Genomic DNA, 23176 nt, shown 5'->3' on the forward strand with positions numbered 1-23176 from the left:
TGCCTAAAGCATTATTTCAATCTTTTTGCTGAAATTACTAGTTTGAATGAAATTAAGAGGAAAACCTAAAAGTGACCATTAGAATTTAAAGTGGGAACCCACTCACACACAGGGAGAAGAACAAAACCCCATCCAGGATAGCACCAAGCAGCGTATTTTTCCTGGGATACACTTTTGATTTCAGAAGAAAAATGCGCAATATGAAATGCATATAATCTGAGGGGCATCCTGTATATCCATTATGCAGATGAGGTTACCTGAAATTGACCCCCGTGTTAGTGACGATTGAGCCTGAGTGGCCCCTGTGACTGGCTCGCACTTTACGGCGTTGTTTCCTGCGTTTCTCTCAATGCCGCGAAGAAAGGCACCAGCCCCCCGGGACCCTAAATTGCACTAGATAGATAGATAGATACTTTATTAATCCCAAGGGGAAATTCACTTAAGCGTATTTTACAAAGTTACGTTATTCTACAGTTGACGTGGTATTAACAATCTCGGCTTGAACAAAAATCATCAGCGCCTCGAAGCCGGAATTAAAGAACCTTGCCTTTTTACAAATACTGTATAATCCTTGGATATTTCAATTTTATTTATTTGCTTATGTATTTATTAACATGAATATAATAAATTCTACCCAATCATTTCACTTTACCTTATTGTTTATGACCCCGAAATTAACATTATACCTTATCACGGAAGCTCACCTCTCGTAGTGGTGCTATATTTCATAAAACATGGGCGTTGCGCAGCTTATTCTGTTGAGGTTCAAATAAATTCTTTTTTATTGCTAATAACACCTGATGATTCTGAAAAACAAGGAAATGTTAGATATTTGTTTTTCTTTCTGTTACGCTGTATTAATGAAGCAGTTTCGAGAAAGTAAATGAGCAACAGAGATGTCCAGACTCCAAATCCCAAGCTGTTTTGCGGCGGCGAAATTCTTGATGTGCGCGGGGAAACGGTAGGTGGAGAACTCCAACTCCCGTGATGCTCTTCTGTTTCGTTGTTGTTGTTGTTGTAGTCGAGCGGAGCTGTTATTGTGTCCGCAGAGTGGACAGCGTCTCCGCAGCACTGACAGTGTAGAAACAGCATGGAGCGGCGTAGCACCCTTTGACTATATGCAGGCGACATTGCAAAGAAAAGCAAGCTAACTGCCTATCCTAAGAAAGCTCATCTGGACAAAAAAAGCTAGCAAACCACGTTTTCTTTCCAACATGGAAATAGAGAAGAGGACAAATGGGCTCGAGTTCCAGGAAAGGGGAGATGCGAAGGCTGTGAATGGTAAGTCATCATTTAATTGTGTGGCTCTTCCACTGTACCTTCCAAAAATGCTGATATGTGAGCAAACATTAAGGGAGTTCCCGTTAATGCATGAAGCAAACGTACAAAAAAATCAGCTATAGAGCCTTATTGACTGATTTAAATGTAGAGTTAAGTTTATAGCTGTGTCTCATTTTAATTAACACGTCGGCGCATCCTTCCGTGTTTTCCACTTGGAACGCAACGCAGCGCATTTTCTTGGACGACTTTGGCAACATGAAACTCCTATTACCTGGTGTGATGCTCCCCAACTACCAAAACGAATGCAGTTTATGAAAAATACGATAAACACGGTAGCTGTTCTTTTAATTTAGAATTTGTATATTTGCTTAGATCAGAGTTCATAATACAAGTAGTCATCGTAATTACATCGTCGATTTTTGTTTAGTTAGTTTTTAAAATAAAAAAAGGGGAAGAAGATTCATTTGTTGGCATGTGTCAGGGAGGCGAAAAAGTGTGTGTGGAATGGGAATGCGTTTTATTTGGGATGTGTTTTTTGTAAGGTCGTAAAAGGTGAACTTTTGAACTTGGGTTAGAGCCCTGCAGCAATTAGGTAGAGCAGCAGAGGGAGTCATGCAAATCCAAAATCACAAAAGATGCAAAGGCTGAAGATAACACGGGACAACTGTCAACTGGGGAATAAAACGATAAAATAATCCAGAAAAGTTTTGATTTGGGAGGTCGGAGTTGAAGGTACTGATCTGTTGGCCGTGATAAAGATGGTCAGAATTGAAAAAGAACGTGCTGACGGTTAAACAAGCAATTTACCATCATCGAGCCTATACGAATTTTAAAATGTTCAGTCTTTAATAGTAAGTTGATTGGTGTGTATCACAAAGTACCCCCCACCTTCTCCCCCGTAAGTTTAATTGTGGCATCGACAGACACGGATTTAGTTCAAATTGTAAGCACCTTTATTTCTGATCTGAGAGCGTTTTTTTCGTGCCACTCTTTTTAGTTTTATTTTCAGAGTAATTTGATCTTTTTTACAATTAATTTTTTTTTTGTTTTGTAGGTTCTGTGATTTACTTTTCTAAACAGAATCTCGCTTATTTAGAAACACTTTTCCGACACTTCTTTTCGAGCGGTTTAACACAGTTCTTTAGTTTTGAATTGCAGTTTATTTATTGTAATTTTAATAAAAGTGGCACATTAAATCCTTTAGGAAGGAACAGATACACGTCTAGCATAGGGTATATTTAACACAAGTTTATTTTAATAACTTGAGAAATTTACTCCCAATTTTTTCCACAGTACTCGTAGTTAAAACGGTGCAGGCTTCAGCATATCCCGATACCGAGGCACAACAAGCCATGGACGGGTCGCCGGTCCTTTATTTCCCGCAAGTTTTATAATTCTGTTTTTCTGTTATGACCCACTTCCTAAAAGCAACTACGTATAAATGTCAGATTTACTTACATCATCATTTTGATACGTTTAATTCATTATATCGTATAGAGCAACGAACAATTATTCTTTGGAGACTACTTGTTGCGGCAGTATCAGTGAAACGCATTTTTTTTGTACACACAATTTCAATTATTAGAATAAACTAATCCAATGGCGTCAATTTGGGGATTGGGTGAAAGTTAACTTTACAGTTAGTAAAATGGTATTTTCCCCCGCTGCAGTTTCACTCCACTATTTGGTGATAAATCGCTGAGTTAATTAATACTTGCTGATTGCTGCAGCCGCTGACAGGTAGCCTGTCTCTTTACAAGCTTTACTGCATTTTATTGACAGGAGATGCGTCCTTTGATATGCAAAGGAAATAAAAAGAAAAAAAAAAGGCCAAACATATCCGCGCAATCAAGTTTTAAAACCATAAATCGTCTTGCAAATCTGACTCGTTCAAATCATAGGCCCAGTAAATGTAAACAGTAGAGTAATAATACAAATCAAAACAGGAATAATCTTATGTTAACGTTAATTCGTGTTTTCCCGTTATAGATCGTTCGGCTAGTAATATTACATAAATGTTTCAAAATGTAAAATGACTCGATTCTCACAATAATACAGTGCGCCAGAAGTAAAATATTCTTTAAACTTGAAAATGATAGATAGATACTTTATTAATCCCAAGGGTTAATTCACAATGCATACATTCGTCCTGTGCAACGAATACAAAGATGATAAACAGACTAACCATTTAGGTGACGGCATACATTTTGCCACTTGCTCTTTTTATCTGTACGTACTCAGTACAATGTGTGTCTATTCTGTGCGATTCTCCATGTAGAAACGCCACGAATGCACATGACACACACAAACGCTCTGTCGTTTAACACAGCGTTCTGTTGTTTTATTTCATTTGATAATCCTGTTTAGAATTAGTTTTTTTTTTTTCAAGAAATACCTGGAAAAACCAGAGCAACACACAGATTCAAAAAAGAACAACCTACTGTATGTCAGGATGCCATCTTTTAAGATATCTTGGGTCTCTTAGTAATAATATCGTAGTGGGAGAATCAGGACAACATCTTTTAAGATATACTGGGTTTCTTAATAATCAAATAATTGTAGTAACAGCAGGTTTACATCTTTTAAGATCTGTTGGGTCAGTTAATAATAATAATAGTAATAATAATAATAATAATAATAATACAGTAATAGAAGAAGAAGAAAGCTTGTTTCAGTTTGACATTTGAAATTAAAAACAAAGCTAATATGATGTTTCCTCTGTGTGTTGTCCTTTGGTATTGCACAGCATATTTTTGTTCTGTGCAGACAGCCCAACTGCACACAACAGACACAAATGTGATTTGTCCCAGCAATCTTTTATTTTAATTTACTTGTTAGTCTTATTTAGCATTAAATAGTTTTCATGAAATACCCACAAAAACAAGAGCAACACACATTCAAAAAGAACATACTGTATAGCATGATGCCATCTTGTAAAAATATCTTGAGTCTATCAAGCCATACTAGTAGTAATAATAATTGTGGTAATAATAACAATGATAGGAAAAGTTGTAGTAATAGAATTAATAACTGTAATCATAAAGCTTGTTTCAGTTTGATATTAAAACATACCTAATATGACCTTTATCCTATCTGTTCAAAAACAAAATATTATGCCTATAGTTGTTTGTGTGTGTTATGTCGAAACATTTATTTAAAAAAAATGCTATTGCTTTTATGACATGAATATGGATAATTGTGTGATTTTTTTTTTTTAGTTGGTTAAAACTGCTTGATTTTCTTGTAAAGTAGCTCCACTACAGTACATTAAAATTACAAATTATATTGTAGTGCAGGTTATGTATTTACCTCCAAGTATGCAGTATTTTTGTTTTATTTTAAAAGGCAGTTGTTTGAAACCATTTTCTGTTTTATGACTCAATGTGCAATACTTTGGCAGTGACTGACATTACATACTTTGAAATTATAACTGATAAATATGTGCAAATCTAATCACTTTACATTTATAAAAACTAACTACATTTTGTTAATTTATCTCGGGATAATTGTTGTTTTATATGCTTATTTGAGCTTTGTTAACAAACAGATTCAGATTCATTTTATTGTCATTGCACTTAGTACAACAAAATTGCCACAATCCTGACATAATTACATTTTGGTAAAATGCAAAATAATTCAATATAATAGAATAACCAAATATTGTGTTTTGTTGATTTACTTATGGATAATTCTTGGTATATTTGTTTATTTGTACTTTAACACCCTTAGGATAATGGGAATTGTTTTTATATGTGTATTTTTGCAGAGTTACAGCAAAAATCTAAAGCAAAGTATAATACAAAAATCTATCTATCTATCTATCTATCTATCTATCTATCTATCTATCTATCTATCTATCTATCTATCTATCTATCTATCTGATATTAAGATAGGAATTATATTAAATTAAGAAGCAGCTATATAGTAAGACAAGGCCCTTTATAGACTGACAAATACTGTACTAATCCTGAAGAAAATTGCCTTTTTTGTTTACTGTTATAACCATACAAAAATATACATATATAAAAAGTTTTCAACTCTTTTCAGTTTAATAAAGTACAAATAAACACACAACAATTATCTATAAGTAAATTAACAAAATGTGGATATTTACTAAATGTAATGTGATTAGTTTTGCACATATTTATCAGTTACAACTTCACAGTACAGAATGTCAGTCATTGCCAAAGTACTGTATATTGCACATAGCGTCATAAAACAGAAAATGGTTTCATAGGTAGATAGGAAATGTATCTATCTGAAGAGTAGACTACCCTTTCGTTTTAATTAAAGATGTCTGAAACATCTATAGCACACTCTTCCAGTGTAAAATCTATTTTATTGAAAAATTATTTTACATTCATGCAGTAAAGTTTATAATTTTTAGAAACACGGATTACATTTAAAAAATTTTCTTCCCATTTTTTAATGCAAGTCTTTAATCTTTAACCTTAACATCTATTACCGTTAAATTAAGTCCGTTCAGAATGCTCAGATAGTATTTAAATTTGTAAGTTTCAGTTTCACCGAAATGATTGCTCACCTCAAACGTTTATTTGTCTTTCCCCCTGTTGCTGTATTGATTGTGCTTGGCATGTTGTCCATTTGAGTGATTTAGTATCTATAAAGCTGTCAGTCATTCCATTTCTATCATTTGATTCTCAATTATTTGATATTTTATGTTATTTATATTTTAAAGTTACAATTTATTATGGAGCTGTAGAAAAGCGTGTTGCCTAATTAAAACTGATGTTTTTTGATCTTAAGTGATTTCTTTGAATTTCCTTTAAATGGTGCCATACATGATTAATAGTGATTATAGTGATGCTGCTGAGAGAAATTCTTTATTGTGTTTTGCTATTATTTTTAAAGTAAATTTCGACGCTTAGATATATTTGTGAATTTCCCCTTGGGATTAATTACCTATCTATCTATCTATCTATCTATCTATCTATCTATCTATCTATCTATCTATCTATCTATCTATCTATTATATAGTGCCTTTCATATCTATCTATCTATCTATCTATCTATCTATCTATCTATCTATCTATCTATCTATCTATCTATCTATCTATCTACAAATACAAAAGTTTTGATCGAAGATGCCTTTCAGTAAATTGTATTAGCAGAGTTTCATTTTTCTGAGAGACTTCCATAAAAGGTACAGGGCTTGCTAAAAATAGCTGACATTTTGACTTGACAGTCTTTCTTTCCTTCTGCCTGCCTGCTGCTGATCTGATTCACTTCTTTGCTTGTTTCAGATGGAGGCACCTGACAATATAAAAAAATTGTTTTGTGTGGTTTTCAAAGTAGTGATGTTTCATTGTCGTATTTATTAATAGTGAGCTGCTTTTAATAGAATTGTGTAAAATGGGTTTTTATTAGACCATGCTTTAAAGCTGTATGTGAACTGAAACTCTGTCCCTTTTTTAGTCTTTTTGTTTTCCCAATTTTTAAGAAGAAATTTACCTTTAAAATATTTTGTTAAATCACTGATGATTTAAAATATTAGCATATTTAAGTAAATGATCAATGTTTACATGTCATAGATTCACAGATTCACAATTAAAGCATTATTTTCCCCCAACTGAGCTCTGAGGTTTCTTTTCTGTTTTCTCTAAAAAAAAGATCTTATTACTCACATTACACCTTGCCTGAAGAAGGGGCCTGTGTTGCCTCGAAAGCTTGCATATTGTAATCTTTTTAGTTAACCAATAAAAGGTGTCATTTTGCTTGACTTCTCTCTATAACTCACATGTAAATATTCACAGGTAAAAGGCATCCATCAATTTAAAATAATACAGTTGTCATAAGTAAGGTCGGCCTCCTCTTTGACCTGCAAGAGGGGATTATTGGAGTTGTCCTCCTTATAGTGACTGAACAAAAGGCATCAGAAAATCCTTCTGTCACATATTTGCTGAAAGCTTTGGTAAAGTGAAGACCTCAGCAGCTGTGGAAAGTACAGTGAAGACCTTCTTTAGTGTTTAGAGCCCCTGAACAAACAGCTAACTAGCCAGCCAGATTTAACTTGCTTGGCAAATGTGTGTGTGAGGGTGGGTGGGTGCTTTCCTGGAAGCAAGTAATTGTTTTTTAGGAAGACGACCCCTGCTGATTCCCTTGAATGGCATGAGGACAGAAGACAGAAGGATCGGGGGAGGGATAGGCAGGTACAGATTAAGGAGAAACCCTTAGAATCTTAGGAATGATTCATTGAATGCCTGCTAGCCATATAATGGGATTCACCAACATCTTTGTTTTAAAATTGGTGAAGATGTGTGAGTGGGAAAGGAAAAAAAAAAAATGGCACCAAAAAAAAAAAGGACGAGTGACACAGAATACCAAATATTGTTTTAAAATTGACCAAGATGTTTGGGTGGGAAAAAATGTAATAAAATGTTTAATTTGGACTATCGGCCAAAGTGCAAAGCAGAGCTTCTTATGGCATCTCAAGTAATTTAACAATCAGTTTGAATAGTAGAGAAATGTAAGTGGAAAATATGTTTTAATTTGTAAATTGACTGGAAAAAGGGAAATGATAATATAAAGCATAATAATACATTGATTGTTGTGTGTGACTGTGTATGTATGTATATAGAATGTAGAGGTGTGTGAGCATGTGTAATATATATATAAAATATATATATATATATATATATATATATATATATATATATATATATATATATATATATATATATATATATATATATATATATATATATATATATATATATATATATAATATATATATATATATATATATATATATATATATATATATATATATATAAAATATATATATATATAAAATATATATATATATATATAAAATATATATAATAATATATATATAATATATATACACACACAGGGTGGTCCAGATCTAATTATGCAGATCCAGATCGTCTGGAGGACGTTGATTTATGTGGGGATGATTCCAGTTCGGCACAAAGGCGATTCTTCATGTCGTCAGTTCACACTCTTCTCGATAGTCCAGGATTTTTCGAGTGATTTTCAATGTAATAAACTTAAGTTATAGTGTAATGAAAATTGCATAATTAGATCTGGACCACCGCATATATAGATATATACAGATATAGATATATATAGTGGGTGGAGTTGTGACTCTGAGGCTAGGGATCTGCACTGGCAGTCGGAATGTTGCCGGTTCAAATCCCGTAAAATGCCAAAAGGGTCTCTGCTCTGTTGGGCCCTTGAGCGAGGCCGTTAACCTGCAGTTGCTCTGTCCTGGGTATGACGTTAATCTGCATCCAGCCCTGCATGTAGGCCCTCCAACCTGCAGGGAAAAACTTGTGGGTTGGTGGCAGAACTGGCACTCCAGCCACCAAAAAAAAAAACTCCATCTGAACTAGTGTGGTACTGAGGTATCACCCGTTGCATGGCTGCACTCGGGTCCTTATCTGGATCCTGAGTTGGTTTGTTGTGTGGTGGGTGCGGCAATGCACTGTATCACTGCCCTGCTCCTAACCTCTCCTCATGGTGGTGTGATGCAATGAAATGTCTGAAACCATCATAAATATTAGTTTGTCAACCCAGCTTTCCATGTTCACTTGTAATCAGAAAATGGCGCAGATACAAATGAAAAGTCACACCTAGTGGTGATCTAACAATTTGTTGCCTATCTAGGCTTCTTTATAGGAGGTGATCTTGTCTTGAAGGTACTCCATCTCTTCTGCTCTCTAGTCAATGAATGATGCCTCCTTCTGGGCTGCTGGGCTTTTATGGACCAGAAGGGGCAGAGTCAGTTGCCTTCACTGGGTGGTTTCTTTGCTCTGTGGAGGTGAAGGAAGGCAATACATTTAATGGCAGACCCCTGCCAGCCCACGGTAGTATTACATACCTGGGAGGAACCCAGATGGTGACCCTCTGACAGACATGCGTGACAATAGATACACATTTTTTAAGTGTGTGTGTGTATATATGTAAGCAAGAGAGAGTCAATTAATCCCCTTGACCTGCATAATGGTTGAGTTTATATAATGTCATAATATCATAATATATTTTATTATTTAGTTATTTAACTGTTGCAATTTATCTAAGACAACTTGCAACATCTAAGAGTCATTTTGCTACTCTTGGTTATGTATTGTATATTGTTAATTATTATCTGTTTACAGCACCCTCTTAGTCCAATTGTAGTGTCATGGTGGGTGCCAGGGAATAAGACATGTATTCAAACCAGTCTTTGTTGTTTTTTTTTTGTTTTCTTTTATCGCTGTTGAAGTCACAGGTCGTTGTGTGTGTGTTCGTTCATTTTAGTAATACTATGGCACATGCTAGTTGTATATTACATAAAGTGTTAGCGTAAGAATCCACTGCAAATGCCACAATGTGTGTGTTGGTATTGATGATAATAATCTTATGTTAAAAAAAAAAAAAGTTATTTTCAGCATCAACAAGAAAATAAATAGTTGAAATGGTACTTAGGGAGGTAAATAGATTGTCAAACACAAAAATATTAATATTAAAATATTAATCAAGGAAAAAAGCAAAATGCACAAATAATTAGCACCTGTCAAAATATCATAACATGAAATTGGCTAATATTTAATACATATAATTGTGTGTTTGTAGCTGCTTGATTTTATAATTGAATTTACTTTTTCAATAATATAGTTTCCTGATTGCTTTAATTTATCCATGCCTAGAAAAAAAGCTATTAAGCCTTCAGGCTTGTGAGATGTAATGATTTTTATATTGCTGCAGCTGCTGAACATTTGTATTTATTTTACAACTGTATTGCGTAGAAGCCTTGTAAATCATCAGTGGTGGGCTATTGTATAATCCATGTTGAATATAAACCATTCCTGTGGTGGTCAGTCACTCTTAATTGGCAAGACCATATTACACATTTATTGCTGACTGCTTAATAAAATGCCACACAACAAACTAAAGCCACTTTATTGTGTTTCTTTTGGTTTTGCATCTCAGTTTAAAATATGAGGATTGTTTATATGTTTAGTTGGTTTCACTTCTTGGTCTTTTCTTTCAACTTACTGTTTTTTTTTTTTTTCATCATTTTCTGGGTGAGGGTCACAGTGTCAGCCTGCCCAGCAGGTCAACCTGGACTTCCCTGTCCCCAGTTACAGATTCCAGCTTTTCCTAGGGTATCCCCAGGCCTTCCAAAGTCAGCTGAGAGATATAATCCCTCCGGCACATCCTGAGTCTGCCACAAAGTCACTGCCCAGTCAGACATGCCCGAAGCAGCTCTAAGGAATGCCACTCTGGAGGCATCCTAAAAAGACACGCGCGATATGAATCAATGGCTCCTCTCAATCCGGTGGAGCAGCGACTGTACTCTGTGGCTCTCCTGAATGCTGAGCTTCTTGCCCTGACATGGAGTGTTAGCCCAGCCGCCTTAGGAAGAAACCTCGTTTCTGCCACTTGTACCCAGAATCTCATTCTTTGGGTCATTACTTACAGCTCATGACCCCAGGTGAAGACAGATATGTTGATTGACCCGTAAGCCAAGACTTTTGTCTTTTAGACTCGGCTTATGCGTCGCTAGCAAATTTGCCAGCTGACTCAGTCCATGAACGTCTCTTAACTGAGTGACCTGCTCTTATACACATTTGCGGTATGATTTATACTTTATTTTAGATGAAATAAACACCTGAATATCGAAAGTGCAATATAAGATGCAAGATTTGATATATATTTTAGATAGCCTGCGTTGTGTTGGCATCCTGCCCAGGATTGGTTTCTGCCTTGTGCCCTGTGTTGGCTGGTATTGGCTCCAGCAGACCCCTGTGTTCGGATTCAGCGGGTTGGAAAATGGATGGATGGACGGATTTTAGATAGCTTTGATGCCCAACTCTTTTATCTTATACAGGTCTGTCCTCATGTACTGCTTATGACTGCTTTTGTGAGTTGTCAGGTTGAAACTTGGCAACATTGCTGGAACAAATCCTGAATGGCTTACCAGTCCATTGTAGGGTATTTTTACACACACATCAATACTAACTTATACAGAGTCCATTTTGAGCCGCTCATTAACCTAATCTACACATCTGTGATATGGTGGCGGGAGGGGAATCCAGAGTGTAACGTAAGAAACCTGTGCAGATGCAGAGATAACATGCAAACTCCAAAGAGATATTGACGAGGTCAGGATTCAAATCCAATCATTAGGAGCTGTAAGACTGAGCAGTTCACCCATCGGTTTATCTAAAGGGACTTACAAATCGTACTAAAACAGTTTTTGTGGAAAGGTTAAATGACTTGCGGCTGCACATACAGTGTGGGTGGTTTGAACTGGGTCTGCAATGTGGTGGTTTGCAAACCAGCATAATAGGCACTAGGCCTCATGGCTTGTTTTGTGTACCACATCTTGGATATTCCATCCATCCTTTATCCAACCTGCTGTGTCCTAAATACAGGATCACGAGGGTCTGCTGGAGCCAATCCCAGCCAACACAGGCAGGAAACAAACTCCGGGCAGAGCGCCAGCCCACCACAGGGTCCACACACACACTCACACACCAAGGACAATTTAGGATCACCAATGCACCTAACCTGCATGTCTTTGGACTGTGGGAGGAAACCCACGCAGACACGGGGAGAACATTAAAACTCCACGCAGGGAGGACCCGGGAAGCGAATCCGGTTCTCCTAACTGCGAGGCAGCAGTGCTACCCACTGCATCACTGTGCCTCCCCTTTCAATATCATGTAGCAATTTATTCTAGCAACTTTTTTCAGTCCAAAACATACTTAATAAACAGGCATTATATAAACATATTTGAAATGTGTAAATTTAATGTCATTTTCTAACCTGCTTAATCCAGACTGTGGTCGCAGAGAGGGCTGGAGTCTATCCTATCTATCCTATTGAGTGCAAGGCAGGAAGAAACCCTACACAGGGTGACAGTCCATCCCAGGGAGAACATACACACAAGAAACACAAATATTTAGCCAATTTAGCGTGGCCAGTTCACCTAAACTGCATGTCTTTGTAAAGTGGGAAACGCACACAGACACTGGGAGAACATGCTAACTCCACACAGGGAGGACACAGGACATGAATCCTGGTCTCCTTACTGCAAGACAGCAGTGTATCACTGCAGCACCGTGCCTCCTGTGTATAAATGTGTCATTTCATATCATTACAAACATAGTGTAATCTTTAAAGAAAAATTTCATTGAAATCGATTGGTGAGAAAGGCACTGTATAAAATAAAGTGGCACAAAGTTGATAGTCCTTTAAAAAATGAAATTTTAAGGTGTCCTATAAACTAGATGAGTGAAAAAACAAATATGCCATACCATTTTCCAACCTGCTTACGAAATAAATTATAAAATAATGTTGGCAGTCAGTGGGATCAAGCTGGTAAAGTATTGCATTGTAAAGAAGAAAACTGCCCCTGGTAAGCAGTGTGGCATAGTAAGTAGGGGTGTGGACTTCAGTCTCGGAGGTTTTGGGTTCAGATCCCACTACTGACACCATGAGCAAGTCGCTTCATCTGCCACTTCACAAAAAGAAATGTAACCAATAGAATCTTAAATGATGTACTGTAAATCGTCTTGGATAAAGGTGTCGGGTAAATAAAGATATAGTGTCCTCCATAAAGTTTACAACAAAGATACGTTTTTCCTCAATTAGCTGCTCTGCTCCACAGTTTAAAATTACAGATCAAGCAATTCACACTTGTGATTAAAGTGCATATTGCAGACTTTCATTTCAGGGGATGTGGGTATACAGTGGACCCTTGACTTATGAACTCAATTCGTTCACGAGGGCTGGTTGTAACTGAAGTTGGTTGTAAATCAAGACCATTTTTCCCATAAGAAATAATGAAATACCCATATTGCGCTCCGAACCTCCCACAGCAACACTTACTTAACCTTTTCATAATAAAAAAGGGTTGTATAATGTGCATAATTTACCAAAACACCAATAATTTTTCTAACGTACTAATCAAAAAGTTATAAAAAGTGCCTAGCCTACCAGAAACAACAATTTCACACTGTACTCACCATTTAATTTGACATCTTTGGGCTGCAGGAAGGGATTAGGAGGAGAATGAAACGGAAGGTGGTTATTGTTTAGAAGGAGCCTCCTTATGCAAATCTTTTCTTTGTAAAATTGTCGAGATGGTGGATTTCGACATGCTGTACGTATTAGCGAGATCGGTCACGAACGCCACTCTCATATTTCCGCACAATTTCCTTCTTCATTTCGATTGTGATCTCTGTTTCTCAAGTTAATAATGACAGTAGTCGAGCACTCAGTTCAAAGCTGGCCGTGTTGTGAACTGCTGTAATAATACACTCCAAAGCAAGCTGGTGCTGACTCAGCCTGATGACATCATCATGTGCCGCACCAGCCCGCTAGCTAACATCCCTTAACAATCGCTTTCTTTACCTTCGTTACCTTCTATTCCTTCGGTAGCAATTATGTGTCTTGCTTGCCATGGTCTTAGTGAATTATATATATAGATAAATCACTGCACTGACCGAAATTATGTCCACAAACACATGTATCTGGGCTCCGACTGACACTTACGAACGCTCTCGGCTGTTTGTTTACAATCGCATGCGGATACACGTGACTGCATTCGGGTCGTAACGCAAGATGTTGGTCGTAAATCAAAACAAAAATTTGGGTCGTAAATCAAGTTGGTCGTATGTCAAGGGTCGACTGTATTTCGGTTAAACCATGTAGAAATGACAGCACTCTTTCTGTTGTACGTGGTCTCCCCCCATTTCAGGGCTCTATTAAAGCGGTCATATTTAGGACTTTGTCGCATATCCCTGACAAGTAATGACTGCTTGAAGTCTGCGATTCATAGACATCACTGGGTGATCTTCTCTGCTGATGCTTGGCCAAGCCTCTAATATAGCCATTGTTTCAGGGTCTTGTACCCTTACATTGTCTCTTCGGCATATGGAAGGCCTGCTCACTTGGATTTAAAACGGGTGACGGGCTTGGTCATTCAATAACTTTACATTTTTAGCTTTGATAAACTCCTCTGTTGTTTCAGCAGTATGTTTAGCTCATTACCTTGTAGGATGAAGCGCTGTCCAATGCGTTTGGAGGCATTAATTGGATCTTGAGCAGATCAGATGTTTCCACACACCTCAGAATTAATTGCGTCACTGCCATCAGCTTTTACAATACAATACAATTTATTTTTGTATAGCCCAAAATCACACAAGAAGTGCCGCAATGGGCCTTAACATGCCCTGCCTCTTGACAGCCCCTCAGCCTTGACTCTCTAAGAAGACAATCTCTTGTCAATTGATTGACAATCTCAATGAAGAGAAGCGTGACACGACCTGTGGCAGCCATACATGTCCAAGCCGTAACACCCCCAGCACCATGTTTAACAGTTGAGGTGGTCTGCAGTGTATCTTGGGCAGTTCCTTCTCGTCTCCTTAATTTTCTCTCGTCACCAATCTGAAGAGGTTCATCTTTGTCTGGTCTGTCCACAAGCCCTTTTATCCAGAATTCCAAGGCTCTTTTAAGTACTTTTTTTTCACAAACTAATCTAGTCATCTTGTTTTTCTGGCTAATTAGTGGTCTGCATCTTGCAATGTTCCATCTGTATTTCTATTCATGAAGTCGTCTGCTGATATTCGTCTTTGACACATCTCCATCTGCCTTCTGGAGACTGTTTCAGATTTGACAGACAGGCATTTGGGGCCTTTTCTTTACCGTAGTGAGGATTCTTCTGTCATCAGCAATTGAGGTCTTCCTTGGCCTACCTGTGCTTTTGCAATTACTGAGCTCACCAATGTGTTTTCTTCTTATGGTATTCCAGACCGTTGATCAATGTCATTCTAAGATTTTACTGATGTCTCCAATGGCTTTATTCCCCTTTTTCACCCCAATAATGGCTTTTTTTGAATTTCATTGGCACTCCAAAGATTAGAAGTAAGCCATGAAACATACTTGAGGGTAATGCCAATTGTCCCAAACATTCCCTGAAATGGAGGGACTGTGTATAGAAAATGCCATTTGTACACGATGCAACCAAAATGTATGCAAATTAACGTGAAAGGCTGCAATGTGAACTTTAATCGCGTCTGAATTGTTTGATTTGTAATTTGAAACTTTGGAACAGAGGGGTAAATCCAAAGAAAAATGTGACAACAATATGGAGGGCACTGTATTTGAACCATCACACCCAGGTTTGATCCCCTGTCTCCTGTCCTTTGACCCCAATACAGCCCAAGTGTCTCATAACATTGAAAATGCTTTTTAAAAAATGGATCGATGGATAAATAATTATAAATATATGTTCTGTTCATTGTGCATGTTTATTTATTGGTTAAATGGGGCAGAGTGGTGGCTCTAAGGCTAAGGATCTGCACTGGTATTCAGATGGTTGCTCGTTCGAATTCCTGTCACTGCCAAAAGAGACCCTACTCTGCTGGGCCCTTGAGCAAGGCCCTTAACCTGCCCTTGCTCCAGGGGCACTGTACAATGGCTGACCCTGCGCTCTGACCCCAAGGGGCATGCGAAAACTAACAAATTCCTAATACAAGAAATTGTTTAAGGCGAAATAAAAGAACAAAAACAAAAATGACAATGTTTTTGCCTAGTTTAATTAATCTTGAAGATAATGCACAACCTTGCACTTCCTGCTCCTAATTCTGCTTCTCCTTCCTCAGACTTTGGTAGCTAAAGCCAACGTCACATTTCCCTATCAATAAACAGATTATTTAAGAGGGATCTGCTGGCTGTTTTCTGTCTTTTTAATGTAAAACAAAGCAGTCATTCTCATTCATTTTGTTGTGGTCTTTGTGTGATCCTTTGCATTGGCTTGTGGGTCATAGGAAACCTGAAGCTTTCACTCCATACATGAAAAGACCCATAACCCCTGGCATTCACATAGGCCGTGGCTGTTATCTGCTGTCCACTTATATCTCCAGTAGAGAGAATTTACAATTCAATTAGAAACCTTAGTGAATTTTCTAAATGTGGTTTTCCAGTCGATTGACTTGGAACAGACTCAGAGTTAAAGTGAAAGTTGTGTTTCTCTGTAGAAGTGCTGATTGTTGTAGAGAACCAGATAATTTGAAAGCCGTTGTGAAGTAATTCATTTTTTAGATAGATGGATAGATAGATTATTAATCCCAAGGGGAAATTCACATAATTCAGCAGCAGTATACTGATACAAAGAAACAATATTAAATTAAATAGTAATAAAAATGAAAAAAATAAAAATAAAATTAATGTTAGCATTTACTCCCCCGGGTGGAACTGAGGAATCGCATAGTGTGGGGGAGGAACGATCTCCTCAGTCTGTCAGTGGAGCAGGACGGTGACAAAAGTCTGTCACTGAAGCTACTCCTCTGCCTGGAGATGACACTGTTCAGTAGATGCAGTGGATTATTCATGATTGACTGGAGTTTGCTTAATGCCTGTTGCTCTTCCACAGATGTTAATCTGTCCAACTTTACTCCTGCAATAGTGCCTGCCTTCTTAACAAGTTTGTCCAGGCGTGAGGCGTCTTTCATCTTTATGCTGCCTCCCCAGCACACCACCGTGTAGAAGAGGGCACTCGCCACAACCGTCTGGTAGAACATCTGCAGCATCTTACTGCAGATGTTGAAGGATGCCAACCTTCTCAGAAAGTATAGTCGGCTCTGACCTTTCTTACATAGAGCATTAGTATTGGCAGTCCAGTCCAATTTATCATCCAGCTGCACTCCCAGGTATTTATAGGTCTGGACCCTCTGCACAGTCACCTTTGATGATCACAGGGTCCATGAGGGGCCTAGGCCTCCTAAAATCCACCACCAGCTCCTTGGTCTTGCTGGTGTTCAGGTGTAAGTGGTTTGAGTCGCACCATTTAACAAAGTCTTTGATTAACTTTCTGTACTCCTCCTCCTCCTGCCCACACCTGATGCAGCCCACAATAGCTGTGTCATCAGTGAAGTTTTGCACGTGGCAGGACTCCGAGTCATATTGGAAGTCTGATGTATGTTGGCTGAACAGGACCGGAGAAAGTACAGTCCCCTGCGGCGCCCCTGTATTGCTTAACACAATGTCAGACCTGCAGTTCCCAAGACGCCCATATTGAGGTCTGTCTGTAAGATAGTCCACAATCCATGCCACCAGGTGTGAGTCTATTTATTTTATTATTTATTTATTTTATGCAGCTCTATTTAACAGTGAGAATCCAAGTACATCCCAGTCAGATATACAGTATTTATAGCCTTAGAGAAAAGTAGTGTTGTGATTGTCATTGATCAAACAGAATGAGAACATGGATCCATCATGCCTTGTTACCACTGTGCAGGCTGGTGGTGGTGGTGTAATGGTGTGGGGATGTTTTCTTGGCACACTTTAGGCCCCTTAGTGCCAATTGGGCATCGTTTAAATGCCACGGGCTACCTGAGCATTGTTTCTGACCATGTCCATCCCTTCATGACCAGCATGTACCCATCCTCTGATGGCTACTTCCAGCAGGATAATGCACCATGTCACAAAGCTCGAATCATTTCAAATTGGTTTCTTGAACATGACAGTGAGTTCACTGTACTAAAATGGCCCCCACAGTCACCAGATCTCAACCCAATAGAGCATCTTTGGGATGTGGTGGAACGGGAGCTTCGTGCCCTGGATGTGCATCCCACAAATCTCCATCAACTGCAAGATGCTATCCTATCAATATGGGCCAACATTTCTAAAGAATGCTTTCAGCACCTTGTTGAATCAATGCCACGTAGAATTAAGGCAGTTCTGAAGGCGAAAGGGGGTCAAACACCGTATTGGTATGGTGGTCCTAATAATCCTTTAAGTGAGTGTATTAATCAAATAATGAAGAGAGGAAAAAAAAAAACAATATTAAGCAAAAATGCTTATGCAAATGTAACAACAACATTTATTTCTATAGCACATTTTCATACAAATAATGTAGCTTAAAGTGTCTTACGTGATGAAGAAAGAGAAAAACGATAAAGTAAGAATTAAAATCAGAGAACACTAATTAAAATAGAATAAAAGTAAGGTCCGATGACCAGGGAGGACAGAAAAAACAAAAAACAAAAAACTCCAGACGGCTGGAGAAAAAATAAAATCTGCAGGGGTTCCAGGCCACGAGACCACCCACCCCCCTCTAGGCATTCTACCTCACATAAATGATCAGTCCTCATTGTATTCAGGGTTCTCATGGAAGGACTTGATGATGACGGTCACGTGGACTTCTGGCCTTTAATCCATCAATGTAGGGACATCACGGTGCTTTGATCAGGTGGTGGTGGCGCAGATCGGCACCACAGAAAACTGGTTAAAGAACAGGAGAGAGAGTAAGGGTCATTACGGATTTTGGAGCCACCATGAATGATAATGATAATTAATTGAATATACAGAGCATCAGGATTAAATTAAAATGAAGTTACGAGAAACCATGTTAAAGTAATGAGTTTTTAGCAGTTTTTTAAAGTGCTCCACCGTATCAGCCTGGCCAGTTCCTTTTGGTAGGCTATTCCAGATTTTAGGTGCCTAACAGCAGAAGGCTGCCTTACCACTTCTTTAAAGTTTAGCGCTTGGAATTCTAAGCAGACACTCATTTGAAGATCTAAGGTTACAATTTGGAATATAAGGTGTCAGACATTCTGATATATATTAGATGGAGCGAGATTATTTACGGTACGGGTGTCAAACTCCAAGCCTGGAGGGCCACAGTGGCTACAGGTTTTCATTCTCACCCTTTTCCTAATCAGTGACCAGTTTTCACTTATAATTGACTTTTTTTCTCATCATTTTAATAGTTCTGTTAGAAGGATTCAGTCCTCTGAATTGATTCGTTTCTTCATTAAATCGCAGCAAAACAGAAATGAGATGTGAAATGAGCTGACAGATGACCAGCTAAACTGGGGCTTCAAACTCCAACCAATTTCACTCCAACTAATCTCTTAATGAGAAGCTGATTCTTGCTGTTAACTAAGCCCGTTTTTCAATTCCATGGCTTGTTGCTGCTCTCATTCTGCCACAGCAGATGTTTCCAAAATTGTTGATTTTCTATTTTTTTCTGTCAAAATGTTTGTGACCTGAGAGATCAGCCTTACCGAGACTTTCACCTTTCTTTATATTCATATATTGTGTTATGGGCACAGGTGAGCTGGTCATGTGGCGACTTGTTTTGTGTCTTGTTATTATTTGGCTGCTAATTAAGGAAAAACAAACAACTAAAGGGCCGTAGTTAAGTTAATTAAAAGAAGTAATCAGCAGCAAAAACGGGTCACTGATGAAGAAGATGGTAAGAATGAAAACCTGCAGCCACTGCGGTCCTCCAGGACTGGAGTTTGACACCCCTGATTTAAGGCTTTGTAAACCGTAAGCAGTATTTTTAAAGGCAATTCTGAATGACACAGGTAACCAGTGTAGTGACATCAAAACTGGAGAAATGTGCTCAGATTTTCTTTTCCCAGTTAGGATTCTAGCAGCTGCATTCTGCACTCGTTGCAGTCGATTTATGTCTTTTTTTGGGTAGTCCTGAGAGGAGTGCGTTACAGTAATCTAGCCGACTGAAAACAAAATGCACTCCCCAGTTCCCCAATGGCGATAGTTATTATATACACTACATACATGAAACTGAGCAAAACAGCAGACATTAGTCAGTAAAGAATTGACTCTGACAAAGCTCAACACAGTCCAGTACAGCAGGTGCAGATGACAATGTGTGGAGTGAAACGCCCTGTGTTACAGCCCTATGAATGGATTGTAAAGGACTGTCCTACCAGGTTTTGGTTGTGACGTGAAGATTTGGTGTGATTGGGAGTTTTCCTCAGATGAAGACATATCCCACCAAGATGAAATCACATTGATAGCATATGCATCCACATGGAAGGTGTACTCCATGATGGTTGTAGTTGTAATATAGTAGTGTGTGAGAGATGTGTAGAAACAAACACAGACTATTGATCGTGTTTTTAAAGAGCCTGCTTAATTATCTTTCTTCCCAGCAACCCCTGTGCCCTCTGAATCTGCCTAATGGCATAATTACTGCCAGTGCTGCAGGGAGTTGTACGCAATTTTAAGTAGTGCTGTTACAAAGTTAAAATGCTGTCACATTATGTGGCTTCTAGTCCTAGAGTATGTCAGATTTCCCCATGACATGACTGAAAACTGCCAGGTATGTCATATTTAGTGACTGTGTGATGACTTTCTAGCACAGTCATGCTCGCCCCATTTTCTCACAGCCAATATTGTACTGCCTGACAGAGTCAGTGCTGTATGAGTGGTTAACAGTTATGGCAAGTTTAGCTGTAATCTGACCTTTTTTTTTTGTTTTTTCCATTCTGTTGTGATACTTCAAACACAAGACATGAGAATGACCAGCTTTTCTTCTGTTTGCGAGGTCCAAAACGCCCACATTCCTTATTCCTCGTCACTGCTTTACACTCATTGTACTTGAGAATGAACATTCATTAGTTGTCAGCTCTCATGCACAGGGGTGTCAAACTCCAGTCCTCGAGTGCCACAGTGGCTGCAGATTTTCATTCTAACCATCTTCTTAATTCGTGACCAGTTTTTGCTGCTGATTACTTCTTTTAATTAGCGTGACTCAGACCCTTTAGTTGTTTCTTTTTCTTTAATTAGCAGCCAAACAATAATGAGACACAAAACAAGCCGCCACATCACACAATATCTGAAAATAAAGAAAGGTGAAGGTCTCGGTAAGGTTGATGTCTCAACTCACCAAAACACTTTGACGATGTACTTATGAGAAACGGAAAATCAACCATTTTGGAAATGTCAGCTGTGGCAGAACGAGAGCAACAGCAAGCCGTGGAATTAAATAACGGGTTTAATTAACAGCAAGAATCGACTTCTCATTAAGAAACTGGTGGGAGTTTGAAGCCCCAGTTTACTTGGTCATCTGTTGGCTCATTTCAATTCTTATTTTTATTTGGCTGCATTTTAAGGAGGAAACAAATCATTTCAGAGGACTGAATCCTTCTAACAGGGCTATTAAAATGTGAATTAGCAGTGAAAACAGGCCACTGATTAGGAAAAGGGTTCGAATGAAAACCTGTGGCCGCTGCGGCCCTCCAGGCCTGGAGTCTCATTTATCAAGCATGCGTAAAACAAGCTCTAAACTAGTGCTTATACCAACAGCCGTAAGCACAAGAAAGTTGGGAGTTCTCAAACGTGAGTACGCACAGCTGTACGAAATGACTGATGATGAATCGCACTCCTTCTAAATTGTGTGCGTGTGCATAGTAATTTAAATTTGCATACAGAAACGCCCTCAAATTACCTTATTTGGCAAACAACCTTCCTTATAAAAACCCAATGCCGCCAGGGCACTATAGAACCGTTATCATGGATCTCGTGAAGAGAGGAAAGAAAAAAAACCTCACAGACAACGAAGTGGAAGTGCTTTTAAATGAGGTACAACATAATAAGACAGTTTTGTTTGCTGCTTTTTCAGGCGGAATGTCAAAGAAAAAAAAAAGACTTGGCGTGGGGACAGGTTACCAATGCGGTAAATGCCGTCTCACCTGTATGTAGAACTACTGCAGAAATCAAGAAAAAGTGGTTTGATTTGAAAGTGTCCTCTAAAAAAAGAATTGCAGCCCACAAAAGAGACCTCGGTGCCACAGGAGGAGGCCAGAGTCTTATTTCAGTGTCACCATTGGATGACAAGGTAGCGGCAATTATTGGTGAAACGTCAATGAGCAGAGTAATCCCCGATGGTGACACTGAAAGTGCAATCCCATCAACTGCAGGAGAGACCGAGCCATCCGAAAATGGTTAGAAGGTTTTCAAATGTTTGTGTTGCGATATATTATTCATAGATAAATAACACTTGCATTGCAAATGATTTGGATTGTTCATTTAACATTTATTTTATAGATCTGCCAGTTTTGCCAGATCCTGCTCCGCCTGCCACTTCAGCACGTCCGATGCGTTTCGAGGCATGATTCCTGACTGATGCGGTTCTGAAAACACAGGAGGAATTAGTGAGAGGCATTGAAAGCATAAAAGAGGAACTGCACCAAATCAATGTGTACTTGAGGAACAGTAGTGATTCACTAAATGCATCGTGCAAGTTCATTAAAAGCTCCAATTGATCTCACCATTTTCTTACAATTACCCCTTATTGTGAAACAGATTTAGAACTATGAAGTATAAGGGCACTGGGTTTATATGTGATTACAGTTCTCTACCACTAGGGGATTCTGCTTACGCACAGTCAGGAGTTCTTCTAAATGTGCGCACATTTTCACGCACACGTACAAATTAATGAATCGCATTCTATTAGTGGAATTGTGCGTACGCATGATTTACACTTAAAACCGTGCGTACGCACGCTTGATAAATGAGACCCCTGGAGTTCGACATCTGTGCTCATGCACACAGAGGTCTCCCCACGAGTAAAGACAAAATCAAACCTTTTGTCACAGCGAGTTGCAGTCTAGTTGGAGTGACTCACTGGGTATGTCAGACTAGGCGACTGCCTTCATGGGAGCATACCGCCGACTGCCTCAGATTCCCTAAGATGATGTAAATGAAGGCTACGACTAAAAATTGAAGGGAAAGTCCCCGAACATGACATGGCCATTTAATCAGGTGTCTTGTGTGCTTTTCTGTTTGTTCTCTAAACATAGTCTGGTTTCATCCCATAAATCACACACACACATTATTTTTAGGTTAATTGTTGATTTTAAGCCAACTCTGTTTAGTGAGTGTGTGGCGTGCAGTGTCATCACAGCTTGGTTTCTACCGTTTTGCATGAGGCTGCAATGATGTAAAAGTAGATCAAGAAAATGTGCAGATGATTTAAAAGTGGCTGGTTTGCATCAATGTGGAGGTACACCTGTAATTGTACAGGTACATACACTCACCTAAAGGATTATTAGGACCACCATACTAATCCGGTGTTTGACCCCCTTTCGCCTTCAGAACTGCC

General features: G+C 38.5%; 1 protein-coding gene across 1 annotated transcript in view; it reads left to right on the forward strand.

Annotated features, from left to right (window-relative positions):
* The first annotated feature begins 994 nt into the window (after nucleotides 1-994).
* The window catches only part of LOC120535109 (nuclear receptor subfamily 6 group A member 1-like), a 513305-nt gene continuing 491123 nt past the window's right edge, over nucleotides 995-23176 (forward strand). The window contains exon 1 of the mRNA XM_039762693.1: nucleotides 995-1281. Within this exon, the coding sequence (XP_039618627.1) occupies nucleotides 1215-1281 (67 nt within the window). The 5' untranslated portion in view covers nucleotides 995-1214. The remainder of the gene's footprint in view (nucleotides 1282-23176) is intronic.

The sequence above is a fragment of the Polypterus senegalus genome, chromosome 9 (assembly GCF_016835505.1).
Source record: "Polypterus senegalus isolate Bchr_013 chromosome 9, ASM1683550v1, whole genome shotgun sequence".
In the NCBI taxonomy this organism is placed as follows: domain Eukaryota; kingdom Metazoa; phylum Chordata; class Cladistia; order Polypteriformes; family Polypteridae; genus Polypterus; species Polypterus senegalus.